A 17,602-nucleotide genomic window follows, 5' to 3' on the forward strand; every position below is an offset into this window, starting at 1 on the left:
TCTACAACTCTATGACATAGTTGAAACCAATTTCTCATAATGAGGAATAGGTCATTCACCCTTCCAGCCTGACCTGAGCTGAGGCCTAACTGCACATATTCCAGTGCAATTTTCAGAAAGATTTCAGCAGCTCTTTTAAAAAATTGAAATGCGTTTAGACTTCAAGGATGTTTCTGAATATATCATTTTAGCTATTCTCAATTTTAAAGATAAGAGTTTCGAGCGAACACAGCCCACACCTCCCAGTGCTGCCAGTAACCTTTACAATGTTGATGAAACGATGCAGTACCTGTACTCCTTAAAAATTTACAATTTCTAACGATACCAGCTACTCATTCACTGCTCCATCTGATACACGACATTAGAAACTTAGTGCAGGAGGCTGGAAGAAATGAGCAGCTTTAAAACAAAAAAAAACATCTGTAGCTCAAAGCTTTCAATGAGTCTGAGCCCAGCAGTAAGTTCAGGTAATCTTTATTGTGACCCAACTTTGTTACAGCTTCAGATTCCCCCCCCAGCAAAAAGATGGAGAGAAAGTAGCTGCTTTTTAAACAGCTCAAGGTCAAAGCGCACACACTCCCCCTCCCCCCACCCCACCTCACCTCACCTCACTTTCTTTCCTATCGGTCAGCAAAGAGTTGTCCCTTTGTAATTGGATCCTTGGTACAGCCTTACCGTGTGGGGCTGGGAACGGGGGGAGTGGGAAGTGAAACAGACTGCTGAGAGTCTGGAGTCACGTGTAGGCCAGACCGGGTAAAGGATGCAGCTGGGACGACGGAGTGAATCCTTTCCCACAATGGCAGTTTCCTTCCCTAAAAAGGGCATGAGTGAATCAGATTGGGGTTTTCTCTCCCCTCCCCTCACCTCCCCCCCAACAGAAAATGGTTTAATCTTTAGCTTCTGACCGTATTCTAATTCCACCATCTGCCGCGGTGGTATTCAAACCCAATAGATCCCAGAACTGGGTTGATAGTCCAGTCGATAACGGCACTCGGCAGTCGCTTTGTCAGTCCCCCTGCGATGGCACGTGAAATCGCTGGTGGCACCGGAGGTGGGAGGAGCGGGTGAAAGCCTTCCCACACTCAGGGCAGCTGAAGGGCCTCTCGCCCGTATGGACTCGCCGGTGAGTCAGCAGGGAGCAGGAATAGCTGAAGGCCTTCCCACACTCAGGGCAGCTGAAGGGCTTCTCCCCTGTATGGACTCGCCGGTGGGTCAGCAGGGAGGAGGAATAGCTGAAGGACTTCCCACACTCAGGGCAGCTGAAGGGCTTCTCCCCCGTGTGGACCCGCTGGTGCCTCAGCAGAGAGTAGGAATAGCTGAAGGCCTTCCTACAATCAGGACAGCTGAAGGGCCTCTCCCCTGTGTGGACCTGCTGGTGGGTCAGCAAATTGGAGGAACGGCTGAAGGCCTTCCCGCACTCGGGGCAGCTGAAGGGAGTCTCCCCCGTGTGGACCCGCTGGTGCCTCAGCAGGGTGGAGGAATCGCTGAAGGCCTTCCCGCACTCGGGACAGCTGAAGGGCCTCTCTCCCGTATGGACACGCCGGTGGGTCAGTAGGGAGGATGAATCGCTGAAGGCCTTCCCACACTCAGGGCAGGTGAAAGGCCTCTCCCCCGTGTGGATCCGCTGGTGCCTAAGCAGGGCAGAGACCTGGGTAAAGCCCTTCCCGCACTTGGGACAGGAGAACGGCCTCTCCCCGGTGTGGATGCGCCTATGAATCTCCAGGTCAGACGGAGTACGGAAGCCTTTCCCACAGTTACCACACTTCCACGGTTTCTCCATGTCCAAAGCTTCAGCCACAAGCAAATGCGTGCCCTGCCCCTCACTGCTGTGAATTCCTCTTTCCAGGCCGTATAACAGTTTCAGGCTCCACACTCAGTGCGCAGCAACAGTAGGGTCTCTCATCCAGTCCCACTGATCATGAAAATGTACTGAAATAGGAACCAAAAAGCTTTGCTCCTTCTCACAGAATTGTAATCAAAAATTGTGGCTGTCCCAATCGATTGAGTGACTATCAGATATTGATGTGAAAGTGAGGACCGCAGACGCGGGAGAGTCAGTGTTGAAAAGTGCGGCGCTGGAAAAGCACAACAGGTCAGGCAGCATCCAAGGAGCAGGAGAGTCAACATTTCGGGCAAAAGGCTTTCATCTGTTCATTTTGAAACTTCTGCCTTCGGATCTTCAAATACTCTAGAAAAAGACATTTCAAAAGTGAACACTGTCAGTGCAGGGTAGAAATTCAGAACAAGCTATTCTACTTTCTGAGAGCATTCTTTTCTTTCGTTATTCCACAAAATTGAAAGCAACATCCTTCTCTCTTTCTTTCTTTCTCTCTCTCTCTCCCCTCCCCCTCCTCTGTTCTCACTCCGCTTTAAGTAATTCTCCTGAAGGTGCTGATTCAAGATCAGAACAGCAAAAACGTCAAGAAATATATATTGGATAACTCCACCTGAAAGTTAATATCTTTCACAACAGTGGGATGCTGCTGAGAGTGAGCAGGTCTGATTTTGGGAAGCAAAACAAAATGTGTCAATTCAGGATGAATCGGGAATGCATCTTGAGGAATAACCAGATACATCAAGGTATTAACACAGACACTAGAGAGAAACTGAACAGAAGAGACGTGGCAAACGTTAGTAGAAAGCCAGAGTCATTAAGATATACCGCACAGTAACAGACCTTTTGGTCCAAATCGTCTATGCTGACCAGATATTGTAAATCAATTTAGTCCCATTTGCCAGCACTTGGCCCATATCCCTTGGCCAATCCACCCTACCTTGCACATCCCTGGACACTATGTGTAAGTTAGCACGGCTAACCCACACAAACTTGCACCTCCTTGGGCATGATGGGTACTTTAACACGGCCAATCCACCCTCACCTGCACATCCCTGGGCACTATGCATAATTTAGCGTGATCAATCCACCCTAACCTGGGCAGTTAAAAATCACACAAACGCAGGTTATGGTCCAACAGGTTTATTTGGAAGAACAATCGTTCGGAGCACTGCTCCTTCATCAGGTGGTTGTGGAGAATAAGACCATAAGGCACAGAATTTATGGAAAGACATTTGTGTCCTGCCACTGAAATGATATATTGAACAAATCGGGATTGTTCAGTCTTTCATCTTTTAGAATGGATTGCAGGTATCATTAATATGTAAATCCCAGAACTTCCTGTAAGGCACCCTCTCAAGATAACATAAGGCTTTACAACAAAAGGTGGCATCTCAGCTCAGACAATGCATTAAAGGTATGAGGTCAGAGTTTGCCTGTATCTCAGTCTTGACTCAGACTGTTTCTATTTCCAAAGCAGGAATTTATAAAATATTATCTGGATTGACTGCCTGCATGAACTGCCAAGTCTCATCCACCAGCTGAAATGACTGGATAGGGAGGGCTTGATCCCCACTGTGCAATGAATTCCCACTTTCCACCAAAATCCCAAATGTCCACACTCACTCAGTTGCTCTCTCATAAATCAAATATTTCATTGTAACTTCTTCTGCTCCCAGCCTCCAGTCTTCACAACCACACTTCTGCTTTCACCGAAGACAATTAGTCATACAGCACGGAAACAGACCCTTTGGTCAAACTCGTCTGTGCCAAACAGATATCCGAAATTAATCTAGTCCCATTTGCCAGCATGTGGATCTTATGGTTCTAAACCATTCCTATTCATGTACCCAACCAGATGCATTTTAAATATAATTGTACCAGCCCCACCACTTCCTCTGGCAGCTCATTCCATACATCCACAACCCTCTGCGTGAAAAGGTTGCACCTCAGGGCCCTTTTAAATCATTCCCCTCTCACCTCAAACATATGCCCTATAGTTTTGGACTCTCCTACCTTGGGGAAAAGACCTTGGATATTCACCCTATCCATGCCAGTTACAAACCTCTATAAGGCTGCCCCTCAGCCTCCGATGCTCCAGGGAAAATATCCTGGATCTACTCAGCCTTTCCCTGTAGGTCAAACCCTCCAAGTCTAGCAACATCCTCGCAAATCTTTTCCGACCCCTCTCAAAGTCTCACAAGTTCTTTCCGAAAGCAGGGAGACCAGAACTGGACGCACTACTCCAAAAGTTGCCTTACCAAGTTACAGCCACAACATGATCTCCCAATGCCTGTACACAATGCTCTGACCAATGAAGGAAAGCATAGCAAACACATTCTTCACTATCCTATCTACCTGCGTCTCCACTTCCGCCTGGGCAGCCTATAGCCCAGCGGACTCAACATTAAGTTCTCCAGTCTCAAATAACCTCACTTCCCATCTCTTCCCCCCCACCCCAACCACGACTCCCTTCTCAGCCCCTCCCCCTCATTTCCACTCCTCCTTGTCACTAACCAGATTTATTTCTCCCATTCACCAACCAGGTCAGACCTTTTACCTGTCCCCACTTCCACACCCTGCCCCCAGGACACCCTTTATCTGCACCCATCCCCAATCCTGAAGAAGGGTTACACCTGAAACGTCGACTTCTCCACCTCCTGATGCTACCTGGCTTCTTCTGTTCTTCCAGCCTCCTGCCTGTCTATTTTGCCAATTGCGACACAGACGTGGAGCAACGTTTCCAGAGTCTGTCCCCACCCCGATTCACTCCCTTTCCTTTCAGTTGCTGCAAGTCAACAACTGAACCCCAGAATGAAAAAAACATGGAAAAGGTGGTGAGAAAAGAGAGTGCGGTACTCACAGATGTTGGACAGAGGAAGGAGATTACAGTCTGGGTGAAGCTCAATCTTCATTCAGAGAAACTGGAGCAGCAGCATCTTCAGAAACTCATGGTCCAACTTCCGCATTCAGACAATGGGGTGTCTCTGATTAGCAGGAGGACTAGTCTCCTTCCGGTCCTCCAGTACTCCCTATTGGTCAATCAAAAGAAGATTGCGCGCCTTTTTGTGCGGACTGCGATGAGCATGCCCAGTGTTTTGCTGACACCCGGCGAGCATGCGCACGACATTACTGACACCGTCAATCATGCGCTGTATACTCTATCGGGATGCTGGTGTTACTGACAGATTTTAAGTGTCCAAATGCCAATAGGAAAAAAATGTGTAGAGCCACAATATTTTTTCTCCGTGGTTCGACATTTGATTGGTTTTGCATTTTGTCTCGCTGTTTAACTTTTGTCTTCTCTGCTTGTTGAGAGAGTCTCCCCGTGAGCTAACTTTGGGCAGCGCTTTAACCAGTTACACAGACTGAAGAAACATTACACTATTCGCAGGAGGGAGTGACTGTACACGTTTCCTGAGTGTGATCCCAGTTTCAATTGTTCATCGGAAACACAGAACCAAAAGGACACCAGAACTGCGGAGAATTTGGGGAAATGTGGGGACTGAGGGAAGGGATTCCATTCCCTGGGGGCACTGGAGGTTCATCAGCTCATTCGCAGTGCGGACAGGCCGTTCTTCAAAAAATTATTACAACATTATTTCCCATTGACAAAAACACATTCACGCTCCTGATTATCTTGAACTTATACAAGTGCTCTGTCATAATATCTTTGATAATAGCTTTGAACATTTTCCCCATTACATATGTTAAGTTAAATGGTCTCCCTTTTTGAAGAAAGGATTTGTCCAATCTAAAAAAAACCACCCCTGAAACTAATGAGGTTTGGAAAATTAAAACCAATACATTAACTATTACGGGGAGAAATGCGGGGAAGTGGAGTTGAAATGCCTATTAGCCATGATTGAATGGCGGAGTGGACTCGATGGGCCGAATGGCCTTACTTCCACTCCGATGTCTTATGGTCTTATTTCACGCCCTAATTTCTCTTTAAGAGTCTAGGATGAATTCCTTCAAATACCCGGGACTTATCAGCTTGTAGTTCCAACAGTTTACTCAGTTGGTGATTGTAATTTTCTTCAGTTCCTCCCTCCCTTTCAATTCCTGATTTACAGCTAGTTCTAGGGTGTTACTTGTATCCTCTCAAGTGAAGTCAGATTCAAACTCTTTTCAATTCATCTGCCATCTCTTTATCCTCCGTTACTAAATCCCCAGACTCATTTTCTGCAGAACCAACACTTATTTTGTTAACTATTTTTAAGAAAAGCTGACAAAACTTTCCACCATTTTTAAGCTAACTTTCTAACCCTAAATTGCCGTGCGACTGCCTGCATTATTTCTGATTTTTTGCCATAGCTCTCAACTCTAGCACCAACTTGTCTGCGTATTCTATTGAACTGACCTTGATTAAGTGTTGCAAAACACACAAGGGCAAATCTTTCCTCTCCAGAAAGTCTTAGTACTTGACACGATAAAATTCACTTTGAAATATTGTTCATCCAAATTTTACCAAGCACATACTACAGATTCAACATCCCACAATCACACCCAGTTTTGTTATGATCTTTAATTCTGAAGAGAAATTTGAATACCCAGTGATTAACTGGAAGAACTCTCCATTAAGATTTCACATTTTTAAACAAATAAAAATTACCCATTAACTGGTGTAACTGAGCAGAATGGGATGTATGGCCTTAAATTGTAAATCTAGTTTTCTTTACATCCCTGCAAGAGTTCCCACGAATCTTTACAAGAGTCTTGATAGTTCATTCACTTGCTGGGAATAGTCCAATGGATACAACATCTCTCGAGGATTCATTTAAATCCTTCTCAGGATTCCAAATATTCCTGGTAATTGTATGTGGGAAAAGATCTGCCATCCTGGCAACCCACAATAGGCCCACAAAAGCAAAATTGGGCAAACTGTACCAAAACACCCAGAATGCCTTAGCAGGGACCAAGCAGGCTGACAAGTGAAACTAGACAGCACTTGCAGACAAGGGAATACCTGTACACCTCAAGTACCCACTAACAATGACAGAATACCTCAGCTATCCCAAAGTCCTGAGGACAGTTTCACAACCCAGCAGTATCAAAGCCACACAAAGGACAGGTCAGACAGAGAGGCACCAGCAAGAGCATTGCTCCCAGAACAGGACAATGGAAGCACCTCACCGTTTCAGAGGAGACATTAGCACCTACGCAAACAGACACACGTACTCTCATGCACACACACTCTCTCATGCATGCACACACAGGTCTATGGGGTGAATGTGCATTTGCAGATACATTCAATTTTGATCAAAAAGCACACAACCTGCAGGCAGTTGATACATGTAATATTTGTAAATTCCTACTTTGGAAATAGAACCAGTCTGATTCAAGATTGGGATACAGACAGACTCAAACCTCACACATTTCATTGTTGTCTGAACTGAGATGAAACCTATTTATATAAAACCTTAAGTCATCTCGAGAATCTGACTTCAAAGACTTTCTGGGATTTACACATTAATGAACTAAAACTTGCAACCTATTCTAAAAGACAAAAGACTTCACAACAATCTAGGTTTGTTCAATCTATCCGATCAGTTGCACTATACTGTGATCTTTTGCTATAAATTCTGTCTTATGATCCTGCTCCACAGCTTCCTGATGAAGGAGCAGCGCTCCGAAAGCTAGTGGTTCCAAATAAACCACGTTAACCTGATGTGTGATTTTTGAACTTGATCCAACCCAGTCCATCTCTGGCTCCTCCATATCATTTCGAGTGAAGGCAGCCCCCACCTCCCGGTGCTGCCAGGAAACTTTACAATGCTGAGGGAATGATGCAGGACCTGCACTCATGGAAAATTTACAATTTCTAACGATACTAGCTCCTCATTCACTGCTCCATCTGATACATGACATTGGAAACTTAGTGCAGGAAGCTGAAAGAAATGAGCAGCTTTAAAACAAAAACCTCTTGGAGCTCAAAGCTTTCAATGAAAGTCTGAGCCCAGTGGTAAGTTCAGGTAATCTTTATCAAGACCCAACTTTATTACAGCTTCAGATCCCCCCAGCAAAAAGGCGTAGAAAAAGTAGCTTTTTTTTAAAAAAACAGCTCAAGGTCAAAGAGTACACAGTCCCCCCCACCCCCAACTTTCTTTACTATTCGTCAGCACCAAGTTATCCCTTTGGAATTGGATCCTTGGTACAGCCTTAACCCGGAGGAAGTATTGCCTCACTCAGCAGTTTCAACCCAGACCCTGTATCCAAGTAAGTTTCTCCCTGTTCATTTCTGCAGGTGGGGGTGTCAACCACACTGCTGTGGGTTTGGAGTCACATGTAGGCCAGCTCGGGTAAAGGATGGGACGACTGAATGAACCCTTTCCCACACGGCAGTTTCCTTTCCTAAAAAGGACATGAGTGAATCAGATGGGGGTTCTCATGCCCCCGCCCCCAAAAATGGTTTCAGCGTTAGATTCCAAACTCCAGACTTCTGACCGAATTCCAATTCCGCCATCTGCCACGTCAGGATTCAAACCCAGGGGTCCAGTCAATAATGGGACTCTGCCATTGCTCCTTCAATCCCCCTGTCATGGCATGTGAACTCGCTGGTGCCTCTGCAGGTGGGAAGAGCGGGTGAATCCCTTCCCACACTGAGAGCAGGTGAATGGCCACTCCCCAGTGTGGACCCGCTGGTGGGCCAGCAGGGTGGAGGCCTGTGTAAAGCCCTTCCCACACTCAGGGCAGCTGAAGGGTCTCTCCCCTGTGTGGACCCGCTGGTGCTTCAGTCTGTCGGACGAATTGCTGAAGGCTTTCCCGCACTCGGGGCAGGTGAAGGGCCTCTCCCTGGTGTGGACTCGCCGGTGGGTCAGCAAGGTGGAGGCGTGGGTAAAGCCCTTCCCACACTCGGGGCAGCTGAAGGGCTTCTCCCCCGTATGGACCCGCTGGTGCTTTAGCCTGTCGGAGGAATTGCTGAAGGCTTTCCCGCACTCGGGGCAGCTGAAGGGCCTCTCCCCCGTGTGGACCCGCTGATGCCTCAGCCGGGCGGAGGAATTGCTAAATACCTTCCCACACTCAGGGCAGCTGAAGGGCCTCTCCCCAGTGTGTACCCGCTGATGCCTCAGCAGGGCTGAGGAATTGCTGAAGGCCTTCCTGCACTTGGTGCAAAGGAACGGCCTTTCCCCGGTGTGGACCAGCTGGTGGGTCAGCAGACTGGAGGCCTGGGTAAAGCCCTTCCCGCATTTGGGACAGCTGAAGGGTCTCTCCCCTGTGTGGACCCGTTGGTGCTTCAGCAGGTCAGAGGAATTGCTGAAGGCCTTACCGCACTCTGTGCAGGGGAACGGCCTCTCCCCGGTGTGAGTGCGCCGATGAGTCTCCAGGGCAGACGGGAAATGGAAACTTTTCCCACAGTCACCACACTGACATGGTTTCTCTACGGGACAGGATCCCTCAGGTTTCTCCATGGCCAAAACTTCAGCTGCGCACAAACATGTGTAGAGCCCCTCCCTGCCTTGGATTCCTCTTTCCAGGTCATATAACTATTTCTGGCTCCACACTCAGTGCACTGCAACCATACGGTCTCTCATCCAGTCCCACTGATTCTGAAAACATATAGAAGCAGGAACCAAAAAGCTTTGCTCCTTCTCACAGAATCACAGTCGAAAATTGTTGTGTTCCCAATGGATTGAGTGACTGTCAGACATTGACATCAAAGTGAGGACTGCAGACACTGGACATTCAGTGTTGAAAGGTGCGGTGCTGGAAAAGCACAGCAGGTCAGGCAGCATCCGAAGAGCAGGAGAGTCGATGTTTCAAGCATAAGGCCTTCATCTGTTGATTTTGAAACTTCTGTCTTCAGATCTTCAAATACTCTGTTAAAAAAAATTACAAAAGTCAGCACTGTCAGTCCAGGGTAGAAATTCAGAACAAGCAACTCTACTTTCTGCAGAACATTCTTTTCTTTTGTTATTCCACAAAATTGAAAGCATCATCCCACTCTCACTCTCACTCCCCCTTCTGTTCTCATTCCACTCTAATTCTCCTGAAGATGCTGATTCAGGATCTTACAGGGGCAGAAAAGCAAAAATGTCAAGACTGACATCTCTCTGAATTTTGGATAGCTCCACCTGAAAGTTAGTTTCTTTCCCAACACTGGAATACTGCTGAGAGTGAGCAGATCTGATTTTGGGAAGCAAAAACTGTCAATTCAGGGTGAACCTGCAATGCAGCTTCTTGACGAACAATGAGACATGAAATGGTTAACGTCCCCAGGAAGGGGGAGAAAACGAGACATCAAGGTATTGACACCGACACCAGAGAGAAAGTGAACATGCCGACCAGATATCCAGAATCAATCTAGGCCTATTTGCCAGCACTTGGCCTATACTCCTATAACCCCTTCCTATTCATATACCCATCCAGATGCCTTTTAAATGTTGTGATTGTACCAGCCCCCACCACTTCCTCTAGCAGCTTGTTCCTTACACACACCACCCTCTGAATGAAAAAGTTGCCCCTTATGTCCCTTTTAAACCTTCCCTTCCCCACCCCACCCTTAACCTATTACCCTTACATTCTGGAGTATCCCATCTCAAGGAAAAGACCTTGACTATTTACCCTATCCATGCCTCTCATGATTTTATCAACTTCAGCCTCCAGCGTGCAAGGGGAAACAGCCCCAGTCTGCTTGGCCTCTCCCTATCACTCAAACCCTCCAACCCTGGCAACATCCTTGTAAATTCTTTCTGAACCCTTTCAAGTTTCACAACATCCTTCTGATAGGACTGAGACCAGAACAGCACACAACATTCCAAAAGTGGCTATGGTTCTGCTGAACAATGGCAATTTAATTCCAAAATATTAATTTCTTCGTGAGAAGGGAATAATTGGAATTGTAGCTGTAAGAGGTCTCTTGCAGAAGAGTGAAGAACCAAGTGAGAGAACTTTCCATTAAAATGGAGAGGAACAGAGGTGATTCTGAGATTGGGGAATTATATCTAAAGCAAGGAAATTACAATGGCAGAGGCACAAACAGGCCACAATAAATGAGGTAACACGATTGAAAGAAATGACAAACATTTAAAGAGCACCTGGAGGAACTGCAACAGTTGTCCATTCCTGTCTGAAAAAATAAAACACAGAAGGTGGCACAGCCACGGCTAACAAGGGACATGATGGATAGGACGAGATCCAAAGAAGTGGCGTACAAATTGGCTAAAAATAAAGTACCAGATCTGAAGACTGCGAGCAGTTCAGGTTTCAACAAAAGGATTGATCAAAAGGGGACAATGGGTATGTGAAGATAAAAAAAAGATTAGAGAAAACAATAAGAACTAGAACAGGCAAAGTTCTCATGTGGAACAAAGTGATGGCAGACCAATTAACCACATATGTTGCTTCTATCATCACAAAGGAGGACACAGGTAACATCCCCAAAATATTGGGGAACACATGGTCCACTGAGAGCAGAACTGAAGGAAATGAGTACTTGTGGGGAAATGGTGTTGGGGCAATTGATGGGATTAAAAGTTTACAAATCCCGGTGCTGGTAACCCACACCCCAAACTATGGTCCGAGGTCATGCAATTGGCAAATCTTGGGCTGATCTTAGCAGAACTATTTAATGGTAAGGTCCTACGGAGTGTTGCTGAACAAAGTGACCTTGGAGTGCAGGTTCATAGCTCCTTGAAAGTAGAGTTGCAGATAGATAGGATAGTAAAGAAGGTGTTTGGTATGCTTTCCTTTATCGGTCAGAGTACTGAGTACAGGAGTTGGGAGGTATTGTTTGCGGCTGTACATGACATTTGTTGGGTCAATTTTGGAATATTGCATGCAATTCTGGTCTCCTTCCTATCAGAAGGATGTATGAACCTTGAAAGGGTTCAGAAAAGATTTACAAGGATGATGCCAGGGTTGAGGGATTTGAGCTATAGGGAGAAGTTAAACAAACAGTCAGGCGGTTTTCCGTGGAGAGTCGAACACTGACGGGTGACTTTATAAACGTTTATAAAATGATGAGGTGCACGGATAGAATAAATAGACAAAGTCTTCTCTCTGGGGTGGGGGAGTTGATAACTACAGAACATTGGATTAGGATGAGAGGGAAAAGATTTAAAGGAGACCTAAGGGGCAACATTTTCATGCAGAGAGTGGTAAGTGTATGCAATGAGCTGCTGGAGGATGTGGAGGAGGCTAGTGTAATTCCAACATTTAAAAGGCATCTGGATGGGTATATGAATAGGAAGAGTTCGGAGGGATATGGGCCAGTGCTGGCTCAAGTTAACCCTCCTCCTGTATTGAATTTCCAATCTATCTTCATCATGTCTTTCCTCCACTCCTGGCGTTCTCTTTTCCCAGTCTACAAACTGAAAATAACATCAACACATCAATGCTCTCCTGGTCACTGCGATCTTGGAAGAACCCAGTTTCTGTTCCAGCACCACAAATGATCAGATTCATTCACCTCAAATTCACAGTCCGCCTTCGTGTCATTCTAGATCTCTCCTTCTCTCTCCCACTCCCTTTTCCTGTCTGAAGGACACACAGACCAAGCTCAGGGACAGGTCTCTGAGTGAAATGAGGAAATTCTAGTTGAATGACACCAACTGTCATTTCTCTCCCGGAAATGACGGCTGATGGTGCCCTCACCAAGATGGCCGCCCGCGCTCCCCGCCCCAAGTCAACATGTGCCTTATCCTTACAATGATGGCGCCCTGTTGCCCGGGCAACACGAGAGCTCCTTCGCCGGTGAAGTGGGCCTGGGGAGGTTTTATTCGCGGCCTCAGGCCTCCCCCGAGGAGTTTATAAACTCCCCAGTCTCCCTCCTCCCGCGGTTTCCAATCCTACCCTGTCTCACCCTGTTCTGAAGAAGGATCACTGGACCCGAAACACCTCCTCGATTTCTCTCGACAGGCGCTGCCGGACCTGCTCAGCTTTTCCAGCGATTTCTGTTCTTATTCCTTCAGCCGCCGGCGCCATTTCGCTCACACTCACCGCACGCATGCGCACTGCCAGGACCTCATAGAGAGGTTTCTCGAACGCATGGGATTGTGGGAATTGAAGGCGCCATGAATGTCATGAAATCCAGTATCCCATATGCCTTCTTAATTGTCCTATTCATGTGTTAATGAAGTACACGTCAGGGGCAAATCTTTCAGCGATTTTAGATTTATGCATTGAGTGGAACACTACAGGTGTTTAACTCTAAACTCTAGTTCCAATTCAGTGTCAGTATAATCGCTCTTTATCTGTTCTCAAATAAGCACCGAATCAATGCTCTCCATCTGACCCTTCTTAACGTTGATTTTCTTTATTTTGCAGATTCCAACCCGCTGTTTCAATAATTTATTAAAATCTACTTCTGGTACATGGGCATTGCTGGCTGGCCAGCATTTGCTTCCCCTTGAGAATGTGATGGTGAGCTGCCTTCTTAAACCTTTGCAGTCCACATCCTGTACGGTGACCCACAATGTCTTGAGGGAAGGAATTCCAGGATTTGGACCAGTGACACTGAAGGAACAGTAATACATTTCCAAGTCAAGATGGTGAGTGGCTTGGAGGGGTACTTGCAAGAGGTTGTGTTCCCATGTATCCTGGTCCTTCTAGATGGAAGTGGTTGTTAGTTTGAAAGGCAATTTGTAAGGTGCTTTGGTAAACTTTTGCAGTGTGTCTTGTAGATACTGCACACTACTGCTTCTGAACAGTGGAATATGGTACCACTCAAGCAGGCAACATTGACCTGGATGGTATGAAGCGTTTCAAATACAGTTGAAGCTGCAACCCCATCCAAGCTAGTGGGGAGTATTCCATTACACTGCTGACTTGTGGCTTGTAGAAGTTGGAACACGTTTTGGAGTGTCAGGAGGTGAGTTACTCACTGCAGTATTTCTGGTCTCTGACCTGTTCTTGTAGCCACTGTGTATATATGGTTCATCTAGTTGAGTTTCTGATCAATGGTAAACCCCAAGGATGTTGATCGTGGGGCATTTAGTGACAGTAACATTGTTTATATCACAGGTCAGTGGTCAGATTATCTCTTTTGAGGATGAGTCATTGTGTGACATTTGCGTGGCATTCATGTTACTTGCCACTCATCAGCCCATTGTATATGGTTAAGATCTTGTAGCATTTCAAACTGAACTGCTTCAGTTTATGAGGAGTTGTTTATGGTGCTGAACATCTGCAATTATTGCAACATCTACACTTCTGAACTTATGATGGAGGAAGGTCATTGATGAAGATGGTTTGGCCTATGAACTCCTGCAGAGATGTCCTGAAGCCGAGATGACTGACCTCCACAAACCATAGCCATCTTTCCATGTGCTAGATATGACTTAACAATTAAGACATACAAAACTAATTGAAGGAATAGGTATGAGACAACCCTCTTCAGGGTGTCTCCAGTGCAGGTTTTTCTGTTCTCGAAACAATCTGATAAATGTTGACATTCATCAGCCTTTTGATCTTGGCAGTTTCCTTTCTCTCCAACATTTGTTTCACATTAGCAAGTTGAATTCTTCTGCAATTTTCAGGAAAATGTTTTACAGAAGGTAATATTCTTAATATCTGTGAAATGTTCCCTGGGAAAACTGTCTATAGTCCACCAGTTGGAGGAAATTTCTCTGAAAAGATTTGTCAAATGCCCTGCTTCCACAAGACCCAGTGTTCCCAAAGTTGAAGTACTTTTAACAGCCCTATTGTACTTTCCAGAATTCCCATGATAGGAGACATGTGCCACTTATACCCACCACAAATCTCCTACAACTGGGTGCACTACAAAAGTCCAGCAGGAAGATTATCAGTAAAAAGGTCTGGTTTCAATCATAGAGTTATAGATATCTAGAGACACACTGCACGGAAACAGACCCTTTGGTTGAACTCATCCATGCTGACCAGATGTCCCAAGCTGACCCAGTCCCAAGTTCCAGCCATTGGCCCATATCCCCCCCACCACTTCCCTGGCAGCTTGTTACACATGCACACACACACACCACCCTCTGCATAACAAGATTGTCCTTGAGGTCACTTATTCCCTTCTTGCTACCCACAGCACCTCCTTTCTGCTCCCCCCCCCTCAGCACCCCCTGTCCATCCACAGCTCCTCCTGTCCATTTCCACCCTGCCACCCACAGTGCCCCATGTGCATTTCCCTCTCCCCGCCCTCTGACCCCATCTATCCTCCCTCTCTCCCCTCACCCTCCTCTCTCCATCTCTCTGTTCCCTGTCTATTCTCTCTCTCCAACTCTCTGCTGCCCATTCTTCCACTGCCCCCACCCTCTCCTTGCCACTCAGTCTCTCTCTCCGCCCATCCTCTGCCCCCGTCCATTCTCTGTCTCTCCTCACATTCTGCACCCAGCCATTCTCTCTCCTGCCCCCCCCAACACTCTACCCCCACATTCTCCCTCTCAGACCTTTCCCCCCATTCTCTGGGTCCCCCACGCTCTGCCCTGCAGGCCTTTCTCTCCCCCCCAAGTCCTTCTCCTCTCCCTCACCCTCTGCTCCCCCGTCCATTCTCTCTCTCTCTTCTCCACAGCTCCACCGAGCTCCCATCCATTCTCTCTATTCTCCCAGCCCCCGTACATTCTCTTTCTGTTCTCCCCAGCCCCACCCTCTAGCCCCCATCAATGAGAGGAAGGAATCTGGTTGATGGCAGGGAGGAGGAGGAGCTAGAAAGATAGGGAGCTTATTTGAAATTGAGTTCCCCAATGTTGAGTCCTCCCAACTCTACGCAGCCTGGGCGGAAGATGAGATGTTGTTCCTCCAATTTGCAGTTTGATTCATTGTGGTAAGGGAGGAGGCCAAAGCTGGTTATGTCAGAAAGGGAGTGGGAAGGGGAATTAAAATGGCTGGTGACTGGGAGGTCCGGTCGGCCTCTGCGGGCCCAGGCACGATGCTGTTCTCCAAGTCTCCCAGATGTAGAGAAATCCACAATTGGCAAACACATGGCAAATGCAGTACCACAATGTAAAATTATAGCCTCTGCTGTGAAAAAAAAAAGCAGAAAGGAGGTGTATTGTTTCTATGGTGATGTATTGGGATGTGGAGAAAGTGAGGACTGCAGATGCTGGAGATCAGAGTCGAAAAGTGTGGCACTGGAAAAGCACAGCAGGACAGGCAGCATTCAAGGAGTAGGAGAGTTGACGTTTTGGGCATGAGCCCTTCACCAGGAATGATGTGTGAATGTAATTGAAACCAGTCAATACCAGTTGTCAGACAGGGGCAGCAAGCAATCAGCAAGACAAGTGGTATTTTTACAAGAGGAATTGAGTTCAGAAGTGGGATGTCTTCCTGCAGTTAGGGGGTCATTGAATGTATTCAAGGCTGAGTTTGTCTGATTTTTGAACAACAAATGGGGGATGTTTATGGGGGAAGGCAAGGAAATGGTTTGAGAACAGTTTCAGTCCAACTAGTCCATGCTGACTATGTTTTCAAACTAAATTAGTCCCAGCTGCCTGTGTTTGGCCCATATCCCTCCAAACATTTCCTATTCATGGACTTGTCCAAATTTCTTTAAAACGTTGTTACGGTACCTGCATCCTTCCTCTGGACATTTATTCCACACACAAACCACGCTCTGTGTTTTTTTTAAAACAAACTGGTGCCACTCATGTCTTTTTAAAATCTTTCTCCACTCACTGTCAAACTTTGCTCCCTAATCTTGAAACCACCCTAGAGAAAGAAGACCCGCCGTTCACCTCATCTATATCCTTCATGATTTTATAAACCTCTATAAGGTCACCTCGCAGCCTGCTGTGCTCCAGTGAAAAAGTCCCAGCCTATCCACTTAGATGTAGTTAGATTCATATCCAGTTATGATCTGTTCAATGCTTATCCAGGCTCAAAAAACCAAATGGCCGACTTCTGTTCCCAGTTCTCACTCTGTGTCCAGGACAGCAAGAGACTATAAGACATAGGAGCAGAGAGTAGGCCATTCAGCCCATCAAGCCTGCTCATACCATTCAATTGTGGCTCATAGGTTTCTCAATCCCATTCTCTTGCTTTCTCTCCATAACCCTCGATCCCCTTGGTACTCAAGAACATATGTCTCAGTCTTAAATATACTCAGTGACCTAGCCTCTGCAACCTTCTGTGGCAATGAATTCCATAGATTCACCACTATCTGGCTGAAGAGTTTTATGTTTATCTATGTTCTAAAAGGCCTTCTCTTTACTCTGAAGCTGTGCCCTCGGGTCCGAGTCTCTCCTACCAACGGAAACATCTTCCCAACGTCCACTGTATCCAGGCCATTCAGTATTCTCTGTGTTTCAATTAGATCTCTCCTGAGTGTGGGCCTGTTAGTCAGCATGAAGCAGACCCTTCAGGATGAGGTACAGCAGGGATTAGGTTCAGCAAACGGAAAGAGAGTATGTGGGATGGAGATTCTCAGCTTCTAGGGAATAAGAGAGTTCATTATAAATTAGATTTATTCAGGTGGGCCAATGGGCCGAGGAGTGGCAGATGGAGTTTAATTTAGAGAAATGAGAGGTGCTGCATTTTGCAGCTGTATAAGACATTGTTTAGGCCACTTTTGGAATACTGTGTTCAGTTCTGGTCTCCCCCTGCTATAGCAAAGTGGTTGTGAAACTTTGGAATTGGTTGGAGAAGATATACAAGGCTGTTGCCATGCTTGTGATCTATAGTGAGAGGCTGAAGAGGCCAGGGATATTTTCCCTGGAGAATTGGAGACTATGGGGTGATCTTATAGATGTTTATGAGGGGCATGGATAGGGTTAATACCCAAGCACTTTTCCCCAGGGTAGGGGAGTCCATATCTAGAGGGCATATGTTTGAGATGAGAGGGGAATGTTTTAAAAGGGACGT

At 46.4% G+C, this 17,602-nt stretch overlaps 1 protein-coding gene across 1 annotated transcript; it reads right to left on the bottom strand.

The window, feature by feature from the left end:
* Positions 1-512: 512 nt before the first annotated feature.
* On the bottom strand, positions 513-4,765 carry LOC140461131 (uncharacterized). Its single transcript, XM_072555888.1, has 2 exons — positions 4,698-4,765; positions 513-2,188 (listed from the first exon to the last, which is right to left on the bottom strand). The coding sequence occupies exon 2, from the start codon at positions 1,778-1,780 to the stop codon at positions 1,007-1,009; it is 774 nt and encodes a 257-aa protein (XP_072411989.1). The 5' UTR covers positions 1,781-2,188; positions 4,698-4,765; the 3' UTR covers positions 513-1,006.
* Between the last annotated feature and the right edge of the window lie 12,837 nt (positions 4,766-17,602).

This window comes from Chiloscyllium punctatum, chromosome 36 (assembly GCF_047496795.1).
Source record: "Chiloscyllium punctatum isolate Juve2018m chromosome 36, sChiPun1.3, whole genome shotgun sequence".
NCBI classification, from domain to species: domain Eukaryota; kingdom Metazoa; phylum Chordata; class Chondrichthyes; order Orectolobiformes; family Hemiscylliidae; genus Chiloscyllium; species Chiloscyllium punctatum.